The sequence below is a fragment of the Mus pahari genome, chromosome 2 (assembly GCF_900095145.1).
Source record: "Mus pahari chromosome 2, PAHARI_EIJ_v1.1, whole genome shotgun sequence".
In the NCBI taxonomy this organism is placed as follows: domain Eukaryota; kingdom Metazoa; phylum Chordata; class Mammalia; order Rodentia; family Muridae; genus Mus; species Mus pahari.
The window spans coordinates 84472506-84483787 of record NC_034591.1 but is presented as its reverse complement, the minus strand read 5'-3'; the positions used below and the strand labels follow the sequence as shown (position 1 = coordinate 84483787).

Here is an 11282-nt window from a genome sequence, read left to right as displayed (position 1 = left end):
ATATATATTAAAGTTTATTGAATTCAAGTTTACTTTGAAAGATTAATACCTCAATCCCACTTGGGAGGCTAAGAACTCGGCAGTCCTTTGGTCCCGGAGACTGGGTGCTCAGCAGTGTGAGCAGTCCCACAATGGCTCCCACTGGAGAGGCTGAAAACTCAGCGCACTGGGGATGGATGCTTCAGAAGTCCCAATCCAGCATTGAAAACACCAAAACAGTGGTTTTGGTATAAGCAAAAAAAAAAAAAAAAAAAAAAAAAAAAAAAAAAAAAAAAAATATTATATATCGCCATAGTAACAAATAATCTTTTGTCAACCCCTTTTTATCTGTGTGGCCACCAAAAGGTACCACCCACATTTGGAATGGGTCATCCCATATCAATTAATTGCTCAATTGAGGTCCTACTTAGGTGACCCTTAATTTTCTGCAAGTTGCTATTAAAACCAACTGTCAGAATTTCTACCCAAATAAATACAGATACATTTTCTTCTATTCTGTAGGGTATTTTTTTTTATTGTTATTTTCTTTGTTGTGCTTTTGTAAGGTAATGCCATTTATGAGCTTCTGCTTTTATTTCCTGGAGTCCTGTCCAAAAACTAATGTCAGCATCAATACTGTAAATGTCAGTACCACTACCTGTTTTGGTAACACAGAATTTTATGTTTGAACTTTGGGTCTCCAATTAATTTGAATATATTTTGTACAGGAATAACCACCTGTAAAGGACAAGCTCACTGGGCAACACTGTCCTCACGTCTCTCTCCAAGGACCCATTTAAGGTCAGAAATGCTAGCAGTTTCATCTCTGTCCCTTTCCCAATTCCAGATTATTGCAGACTCTCTCTCCTATGACCTGACCTCACTTTCAGAGAGGCTAGGGACTTCCTACTCCTAGAATCTATTCACTACTAATAAATCCTGCTAGACATGAAAAGTCCCTCGGAGGAATCTCCGGGGACCCTGCCTCCCGCCCCTCAGGTCTAGCTGATTTATCAGACCCAGGAAACCTGCGCTCTTAAAAGGTGTTATCAGGTGACTCTTACACTGGGCCCGGACTGTGGCTGAGGCTGGCGTTTTCATCTTGATTATTTATTCACTTTTTTACTTTCTGAGACATGGGCCCTTGAATGTAGCTCAGGCTGGCCTTAAACTCCCAGAGATTCTTGCCTCTGAAATGCAAGGATTAAAAGTATGTGTCTTTAAAAAGAAAGTACTCTGATGCCACCCTCCTTACTAATTACAGTTTCTGTAATAGCTAATGCTGAATTTCTCTCCAATGTCATTATAGAGAGAGGGGGTTTGGGAGAAGTAGGAAGCACTAGGAAATGCCACACCAGCCGAACTTTTGAATGAAAAGACAGAGCCAAAAAACTGAAAGGATGAAAACATTTCAGGTATCGTGCAACCAGAAGAGAACAAAGATGGTTGAATCAACCAAAGGCAAAAAACTTTCAATCAGAAAGACAAAACACAAAGGGTATATTTTATAGGGTCAGTACAGAAAGGAGACATAGGAACCGTAAGCATTAGGACATATGCTACACCTGAAAACTGACTTTGAAGAACAATACCAGTGAGAGGCTTTAAAATCTTTACCAGCAGTAATGTATTGAATAAAAATAAACTAGAATTTACATATAAATTGGCTATGTTGTGAGACATGACTGTCCCCAACAGCCATTGTAGAAAATAGAATGTTGGTTCCTCAAAAAACTGAAAAATAGCATTTTTATATAATCTTGCAGTGTATTTGGTTATATTCCCCAAATAATTAAAAAGCATGGACTTAAATATATGTATATCCAGTCACAACTGCAATATTCACACTAGTTGAAACATGAAAACATACCAAACATCCACAGATAGACAGATAAAATATGACTTAAACATACAGGGTAATATTGCTTATTCAAAAGGGAATTCTTAAATATACTGGATAGGTAACCCTGACATCAGGATAATAAAACAGGAAGAGATAACTAATACAGATTTCATTTGTGGGAGATACTTCAAACAGTCACAATCAGAGACAGAAAAGTCAGCTGATTCAGCGAGGGGCACCAGGAACTAACAGTCCCAGGAATAGTTTTACAAGATTAAGTATGTGGGGATGGATGGTGGAGACAAGAGCACATTATCAATTTAAACTGACTGAATCAGAAAGCAGGAGGCACTAATGTGTGGTAGTTTATGCCTGCAATCCCAGCCTTGGGAAGCTGAGTTGGGAGAAATGCTGTACACTCTCAAACAGCCTGTGCTATTTATGAGTTCTAGGCCAGTGTCTAGTTTTGTACTTTCTTCTGGAATAATTGAAAAAATATCTACACATGAGGTAAGTTTGCTTGTCCTTGGTGATCACCGCCCCCCTCCACCAACACCTACCCCTCTGGCTGTGAACCTTTGGATCACTGATGGCAGCGTTCTCAACTCCAGGCCTCAGTTCTCAGTAGCTCTGTTGACAGACTCCTGCCTCTTTAAAGACCCCAAACCTTGGGCTTCTCGCAGGAGGGACTTAGCCATGAAAACTGCAGGCGCTGGGAAGGTCTACTTCTCCTCTCTATAGAAAACTATGACTAAGCGTTTCTACTAAGCGCTGTCCAGCCTCTGTGCCAATTCACTGTACTCTGGGACACTTCCCTGCTGCCTCTGGGACTCCAGAGCACCCAATTTTCCAATTTAATTTTTTATGGTCTCCACAAAAAAAGTGAAGGTGATTAAACTCCTGACAAGTTTTTGGCTGCCTTCTGCTGACAAAAGCTTGAAAACAGAATCAACATATCAGGCCTTGGCCAGGAGAGTAATACATAGTAAGTGAACAAGGTAACTTTTTGGGAAAATGTTTGAAAAACTCAAAACAATAATAAAACATAATGAACAAGAAGGTCTGTATTAGTCAGTTCTCTAGAATCACAGAACTTACGGAATGTCTACATATTAAGAGAATTTATTGTGATGACTTATAGTCTGTAGTCCACCTAACCCAACAATCGGCAGCTGTGGATAGGAAGTCCAAGAATCTAGTAGTTGCTCAGTCCTACAAGGCTAGCTGTTTAAGCTGGTCCTCTGTAGAAGTAAATTCCAACAGATATGCTGGCAAGTAAGTATTAGCAGTCAAGAATAAATCTTCCTTCTTCCAATGTCCTTATGTAGGCCTCCAGCAGGTGTGGCCCAGACTAAAGATGTGTACCACCATGCTGGGATCTGGGATTTGCTTTGTCCCAGGCTCACACTGAACTCAAGAGATCTCCTTGCCTCAATTTCTTGGGATTAAAGGTGTGTTTTACCTTGCCTGGGCCTAAGCTTTTCATGGTCACTATGCCTCAAGATTGGGATCATAGGTCTGCGCTCCAATTATGGATTGTAGTTCATTCCAGATAAATCGTCACATTGACAATCAGGAATAGCCATTACAAGGGCCTAATGTACATTTTAGTAGATCTTGCCATGGTCTTTTCTGTTTTTTTAAAAAACTATCTTTAGCCATGAGAGATGAACTGCAATGTCTTGTTTAGTGAGTATCATGATATGCAAGTGCGGAGTTCATGCTTGCTCAGCTTTCCGGGAGACACAGTAGAGCATGCTCAGTGGGCAAGGCAACTTGTCCTCTGCACCAGCATCTTTTACTGGTCTTCCAGACTTAGAAAGACAGCCAGCACTGCAGGAACCAAGGAGTCTGGAATCAAGAAATCCAAGTCCCAAGTCAGAGACAGAGCTCAGGTCTAGTGAATATGGAATTTACTTCTCCTAATTTCTCCCCATTGTTAATGTATTTGTTCGATTCCAAAAGCAACCTGAAAATTAAAGCCATGTTACACTTTAAAAAAAATCTTTAATCTTTTTTTTTTGCAGTTCAGTTGTTATCCCCCTCAGTCCACCCTCCGACAGTTCCTCATCCCATCCCCAATGCCTCAAAGAGGATGTCTCCACCACCTCACCCCACCAGGCCTCCCCAGTCCCTGGGGCCTCAAGTCTCTCGAGGGTTAGGTGCATCTTCTCTCAGAGGCCAGACCAGGCAGTACACTGCTGTGTCGGGGGCCTCATATCAGCTAGTGTACACTGCCTGGTTGGTGGCTCAGTGTCTGAGAGATCTTAGGGTTCCAGGTTAGTTGAGACTGCTGATCTTCTTATGGGGTAGCCCTCCTCAACTTCATCCAGCCTTTCCCTAATTCAACCACAGGGTTGCCCTGCTTCTGTTCATCAGCTGGGTGTAAATTATCTGCTTCTGTCTTGGTCATCTGCTTGTTGGGCCTCTTGGAGGACAGCTTCTGTCTGTAAGCACACCATAGCATCAGTTAGGCCTTGGATTCTCCCCTTGAGGTGGATCTCAAGTTGGGCCAGTCACTATATCTTCTTTCCCCCAGTCTCTTTTCCATTTCTGTCCTTGCAGTTCTTTTAGACAGGAACAATTCTGGGTCAGAATGTTTGTGGGATAGCAACCCCATCCCTCCCCACCTTGATGCCCTGTCTTTCTACTGGAATTGACTTCTAACAGTAGAAATCATAGTTAGATTGGATTTCTTGAGTTGAGGATCCTGAAGGCCATGAGTGGGTTCACCCCTTTCTGGGCTTCTTTTCAGGCCTCAGTAGACTAAAACAGAAACAGGTTTCCTCTACAGGAAATGAATGAGTTGAGACCCACCAGGTTATAACTTCTTACTTCCCACGGATTAGGTACCAATCACAAATCTTTTGGTTGTTAGATGGAATTATCTTTCTCCCAAGACAATCTTCAAAGAAAGTACACAACTATTTGGAATATAGGGCAAATATTTCCAAGTCACTTCCAAAAATAACTCGGTCTGACTCCTTGACTTTAAAATGTGTAAATAGGTATGAAAAGAGGTATGAAATGTTTTCAGGTATATGGTCAACTTATGAGAATGTGTTTTACAGAATTTAGAGATATTATAGAACCTCAAAATACTATAAACAAATCTGTCACTTTTCTGGAAAAATTCAAATGTTGGAAAATTAGAACCAACACATCTATTGAGAGTAGCAATGAAGCAAAGGATTAAGCTTGGTGCTCAAGATCATAAGAAACATGAGGCTTACAATACAGCCTAACATTTGAACTAATTTCAGAGGGCATTTGCCTCTTCACATTAACTGTACCGTTGTGATGAAAAGGGTGCCACATAGCTGTTTGGGGATGGTCTTGTGGATTGTGTGCTGTGCTGAGATCTGGTTGCAGTCTGGAAATTGGCATTGTCATGGTCTTTGATGCATCACCTATCTCAATGATGTGTAAAGATTATTTTCCATCTGATTGGTTAATAAAGCCCTACAAAATGTAAAAGTAATTTTGGAGGCTTTTCTATACCACCCTTGTTCCCAAATAAATGATACAGATATGGTATTTTTATTACAAGCTTCTTGTGCTCTAACTGGGCAGTGTTCTCATGTGTTCTAACCCAGCTATGTTGGCCTGGCCTACTATTATAACAAGGGTAGCATCAGGACCGCAACCGCCAACATCCGGATTACAACGAGATCTCTGAGCACAGCAATCAGCATCTGAATTTCCAGTGCACAAAACCATCCCCATCACATAATCAAAATGAACACAATCTATCCACTCAATCCACTGAAGTATCTGACTATATTAACACCAAACTAAATATCAAAGATACTGTAACACAAATTTAAAACACAAGGGTTAATTTTTTATATCACTGACTTTTAAAGCTTGATTTTTATAAAACAATAAGAGTTCTTTATTACAGAAATTAAACAGTATCAACTGCTTTGTGAGCTCAAGATATATACAACAAAATCAAATAATTAGCATGTATTTGAATATGGGGTCTATATAGAGAAATGTGTCTTATTGTTGCATTTCTTGGGTTCTTCCTGGACTTACCATAGAATCAACAAGAGTGCTACACATTATTAAGGGGAGCCAACAGATTCATTGTGGAATAAATTCCTTTAAAAATGGTCACTGTAGGTAGAAAAACTTCTGTTAAAAAGCTAAATACTTTGTCTAATGATTTTAACTCAGAATAATCTTGACCAAGATATAAAGAAGCATCTAAATATAAATACAGCAGAAGGTACAATGTGATGGGGATGGTTTGTGCAACGTCTCTTCATTGACAGGGATTTGTAGGCCACCATATTATTCCCTTTGTGGCTTGTGGTTGTAAATCAGCATAGATGGATTTCTTCAAAACTGGTAATAAACTGGGGTCCTGATTCTTCCCACGTTTCAGATAACAGCAAATCTTTGTCAGTATAAAGTAGCTGATCAAATGAACCTAAGTTGGGAATGAGAGTAAAGTACAGAACTTTTCAATAGTAAAGTTATCCTCCCTGCCTCTCTCAATAGATCCAGACTGGCAGCATTCCTGACTCTCAGAACTAAAAAAAGCTTTGATACCTTCTGCTGTGTTTACATTTAAATGATTCTTTATATCCTGGTCCAGTTAAATTGTTAAGGGAAGTATTTAGTGTTTTAACAGAAGTTTTCCTATGTACAATGACCATTTTTAAAGGAATTCATTCCACAATGCTAACAAAATCTGTTGGTTTCCCTTAACAATGTGCAGCACTCTTGTTGACTCGGGCAAGTCCAGGAAGAACCAAGAAATGGAACAATAAGACACATTTATCAATGTCGGATCTTAGCTTTCTTCACCAGAAAATTAAACAAGAAACTGTATCAACTCTATTTAACTTAATTTCTGGAAAAGCACACTTGAGAATTACAATTCCATCCTTTTCTCACCGTCTCTTCAGTCATTGACAGGGGTTTTATAGGCCACCATACTATTCACTTTGTGGATTGTGGTTGTAAATGAGCGTAGACGGACTTCTTCACAATTGGTAATAAATTGGGGTCCCGATTCTTCCCACTTTTCAGGTACCACCAAATCTTTGTCAGTGTAAATCAGCAGATCAAATGAACCTAAGTGGGGAATGAGAGTAAAGTACAGAACTTTTCAATAGTAAAGCTGTCCTCCTTGCCTCTCTCTCACTGGGACTCACTTTGAACCACCTCTTGCTAAAAAGGTAGCTTAGCCTGGTCTAATGATTCTTTTACTTGATAGAAACTGGGTGATAGAAACTGGATGTAGAACAGAGCATTATACTTCCTAGTAGAAAATAAAAGTAGTAAAATTGTGAGAAAAATTTCAAAAGTATTGTTGTAGACTTCTGTTTTTTAGCATTTTCATTTTTTGCTTCATTTTCTTGAGAGTGTGTGTATGGAACACACAGGCGGAGTCTCCAAATTAACAGCTGTGCTTTCACTTTATTGACTAAGCACAGCTTCTCAAGCAGAATGAGAGCTGGCCAATGTGGGTAGTTCTGGTAGCCAGATTGCTCTGATGAGCCTATTCCTGCCTCTCTGGGCTGGAGTTATAGCTGAGCCATCACAACCATCTGGAGGATCCTGGTGGTGGGAATCCTAACTCAGGTCCTTACAGTTGCTCAGCAAGTACTTAACCACTGAGCCATCCCCTCAGTTCTTGTCTCCAGTTTCCAGATGTGTATCTTTTTATTTGTGCTACATTCTACTTCCCATATCCCATTTATGTTACAAGGCAATGATAAATTAAGAGATTTAACAAATGTAGGATCCTCCCAATGGTAATGTACATTTTCTTCAGCAAATTTAAGTTGTACAATACTTACAAGAAACTTCCAACAGTGGCAGAAATGTCACAGTGGCTGTAATCTGTCTAATCACGGAACGGATTTCATCCTGTATGGCTTTCTGGGACTTTTCTCTACGAACACTGTAAAAGAATCAAAGAAATAATTCCTTCTAGGTTTCATTAAGTTAATTAAAACACGTTGGTAACTCTCTGAACCAAATGCTTCCAACAACACAGATGCAATACATTAGGAGACTAAAGATTAGTGGCTAAAGATATTCTTGGGTTACTGTATCTGTCCTTCCCATCATTCTTTAGGGCTGATCTTAGTAACTGGTCATTCTGTGCATGGTGAATAGTAAGTTTCCAACCACTCTCAGTAAGCATATTTTCAGTAAGTCTTTAACATAAAGGAAAATGGATTCCAACAAATAAACTTGGTAGAACTCTGGCATTTATGTGCACCACATGCATACCTGTTGCCGTGGATCCCCTGAAACTGGAGTTACAGAAAGTTGTGAGCTGCCATGTGGCTGCTGGAAACTGAACCTGGGTCTTCTAGAAAAGTAGCCATTTCTCCAGCCTAAATTCTGGCATTTTTTTTTTTTTTTTTTTTTTTAAAGGTAACATCTAAATACCCAATTCCCGATTGAATCAGGTAAAATAAATTACATACAAATGTTTTTATAAGCTAACGACTTCCTATATATTGCAGACTTCAGAAACAAACTGCTCTTCATTACACTACCTTACAGAAGCGTATGCTTAGCATAAGACATTTCTGATGTAGCGTGCTTGCAATCTTTAGTTTACAAAGTTCACGGCTTTAGATTAAGTACAGTAGAGTTTCATCTAAATTAGGAATGAGTCTAGGATCATCTCCTGTTGTTAACAGTACCTTTAAGCCAGTGATTATATGGCCCACATACTATATTGTGAGAGGTTCAGGTATAACCACAAACATGAAGGCCAAATCTCATGGAGTTTTCCCAAAGACAGTATGCTGAAAGTATCTTATCTACACAATCCCTGTCAGGCTATGAGGAACTCAGAAATCGCTCACAAACTAATAAAAGTATCCTTAAAAACATACCATAGACAGTAATCGTAAGAAATCAGTTCAATACAATGTGAACTCATGCAACAACATAAAAACAAACTAAAGTAGGAATAATTCAGCTCACACTTACCCTTCCTCTTTCGCAGTTTTGTCACACTCAATATCAAACTGCCATCTTTCAAGGACTTCACTACTTTCAATATTTGAGATGACCACCACCAGTTTCTGAACTGAGCACTTGTACAGCCACTCTGCAACACACAAGGCAGCTTTGACACTCTAGTCTATGTCAGAGACTCTCTTCGAAAGACCCACTTTCGGCCTTACGGAACTCTTAGAGTGGTATTTTGAACTTCCTTTCATTCATAAGGAAGACAATTCTCCACTAATAATTTAGCTGATTTTAAATTCTCCATATCACTAAGAGGTGGAAGGCAGAGCATCAGAGCAGTGAACCTGTACTTTCTCTGCAATTCCCAGTGAGAGCATAGGACATAGACTCATCTAACTACCGCCAGTCACATCTGTGGTGGCTGGTCACAACAAAGACACTATAAGAGCATAAAAAAAATCGACTACTCTGATGAGGTGAGGGAAAGATTAGTTTTTACACTAACTGTACAAAGGAGAGGCAAATACAGGTTTTAAATGGGAAGGGCATTTACACGCATGCGTGCACACACACAAACACACACATATATGTATATACATGCATACATGGGCAGACTAATTGAAAAGTAAATTCTTTTTAATAAAGTAAATAAATTACATAATTATGAAAAATCAAGATGCTATGTCATATAAACTCTTACGTGTTAAATTAATGAAACTGTACTTTTAAGAATCAGGAAAGCCACAACTGTGTTTTGGGTAGAGTGACCAATTAGCCTTGTGTTTCTAAACTATCATCTTTGGTAGTAAGTGAGCTAGAGGGGGTAAAAGAGGATCCACAGATAGCACAATTCAAAGCAGATCTTACGCTTAAAAGCCCTGCCGTTTTGCCTGTGAATTCATATCCAACCTGCACAAGTGTTGATGAATACTCTATTATGGATACAAATAGCAAGGCATGTTTAAAGTTTGGCCTTACATTGGACACAGTGGCAAATGCCTTTAGTCCCAGAACTTGGGGGTTGAGCCAGGCTGATCTTTGTGAGTTCAACGATAGCCTGGTCTACATAGTGCCAGAGCTACATAAAGAGACCTGTCTCAAAAGCAAAGCAAAGCAAAACAAAACAAACCAAATCAAACGGCCTTAAAGACAGATGTCAAGCTAACCATGTTCAGGTGGTCACCAAAAGACCATTTTAATACTGAAGTTAACAAAAAAGCAACAAACACTGTAATGAAATTACAATTAAAACAAACTAAAACACCCATGCACGTAAAATAAAACTCAGAGACAAAAAGGCAGTTGCAATGCTTTTAGAATTGGTATTTTGTATCATTTCATTGGGAGCGACAAAGCAAAACACAGAAAGATCAAATCACTTTAAATGGGTAAAATTTCCAATTTGCTGCACCTGGTTAACCTACAACACCCATTTCTAAAGCAGCTTAAAGACTCCTAACATCAAGACATTCAGCCTACTTAAAAAGAAGTGGGAATTCCCTCCATTACTTGCTTCCTCCCAGTTCAGAATCACATTTGAGAAGGCATTTTGCTTTAAGCTACTTGGGACACATACATATGCAAACCTGTAAGATGTAAAACTCAAAACGTGGTTACCTTTTAGCTGTTCCACCACATTATTGAGATACTTTATGAGTTCGGGGTCAGTAGTTACAAGCAAGGTGAGTCCATATTTCTGCACTCGAGTAAAGGTTTCCGACGGATAAATGCCACGCTGATACAAAATGCTGTTGATGCCAAATGCTGAAAACGAAAGAAATAAAGCCTTAACCGTGAAATAACGTTTTTTTTAAGTCTCCCAGAAAGCAGAGTAGGCACAAAAAGACACGGAAAACCTTTAACCCAGCAATGTTGAACTTCGCAGGGTTGCTAAGTGTAAATACAGAGTGTGTGGTCAGAGGTTGTCAACACAGAGCCCAGCTTTCAGAGAGCGAGTGAGATGATGACCCAGGTCAGCCCCGTTAGGATCCAGGAGGCCCAGGACCGCGCTGGGTGGCGCAGCGTTCCCCGCCCCCGGGAGGAGCCGCTGATTCCGTCCTTGCGCGCGTCCTAAGGCCCGGCCCGGCCAGCTCTCTTTGGCGGCGAGGGCCGTGCTCAGTACTCACAAAAAAACTCGGCCACGATTTCTGCGCTCCCACGCAGGGTGATGCCTTGCTCTCGGGCGAGCTGCTGTGCCATCACTAGATCGAACGGAGGACACGACCAACCTCGCCGCAGATGGCGCCCTAATGGCTTCTACAGCTATTCCCCGCCACCCGGTTCAAAAGTAACTACGCGGCCCGCCGGTTGGTCTGTGCGCAGGCGTAAGGAGCCCTAAGCCCCACCTACGTCGCCAGTTTCCGGCTCGGTTTTGTAATGCTGGATCCCTCCGTAAGCCCGCCTCAGGCTTCCGTTTTGTTCCCTAAGCCCCTCCCACATTAGAGAGCCCGGGTCTCTTTTCTGCAGCTGCTCCACCCCGCGGCTTCCGCCGTGAGCCCAGTTGCACCAC

General features: G+C 40.6%; 1 protein-coding gene across 3 annotated transcripts; it reads right to left on the bottom strand.

Annotated features, from left to right (window-relative positions):
- Nucleotides 1–4062: 4062 nt before the first annotated feature.
- On the bottom strand, nucleotides 4063–11282 carry Mad2l1 (mitotic arrest deficient 2 like 1). Of its 3 annotated transcripts, none has more exons than XM_029535050.1 (6): nucleotides 10900–11154; nucleotides 10391–10537; nucleotides 8792–8912; nucleotides 7639–7742; nucleotides 6731–6910; nucleotides 4063–4269 (listed from the first exon to the last, which is right to left on the bottom strand). In XM_029535050.1, exons 1-5 carry the CDS (start codon nucleotides 10970–10972, stop codon nucleotides 6738–6740), a joined length of 618 nt encoding a protein of 205 aa, XP_029390910.1. In that variant the 5' UTR covers nucleotides 10973–11154; the 3' UTR covers nucleotides 4063–4269; nucleotides 6731–6737. The 3 variants fall into 3 exon arrangements, with proteins under 3 accessions (XP_029390910.1, XP_021046499.1, XP_021046498.1); XM_021190840.2 differs by lacking the exon at nucleotides 4063–4269 and adding an exon at nucleotides 4453–6260 and having other exon boundaries at nucleotides 10900–11282; XM_021190839.2 differs by lacking the exon at nucleotides 4063–4269 and having other exon boundaries at nucleotides 5671–6910; nucleotides 10900–11282.

What these genes read in the sequence shown, in the direction of transcription:
- Mad2l1 (XM_021190840.2), bottom strand. Translation starts at nt 10,972, where the DNA reads ATGGCACAGCAGCTCGCCCGAGAGCAAGGCATCACCCTGCGTGGGAGC. An exon ending in AAAACTGCGAAAGAGGAAGG is followed by an intron (nt 7,743 to 8,791) that starts GTAAGTGTGAGC and finishes ATTCTTTTACAG; the next exon opens with TGTTCGTAGAGAAAAGTCCC. An exon ending in GCCACTGTTGGAAGTTTCTT is followed by an intron (nt 6,911 to 7,638) that starts GTAAGTATTGTA and finishes TTCCCCACTTAG; the next exon opens with GTTCATTTGATCTGCTGATT.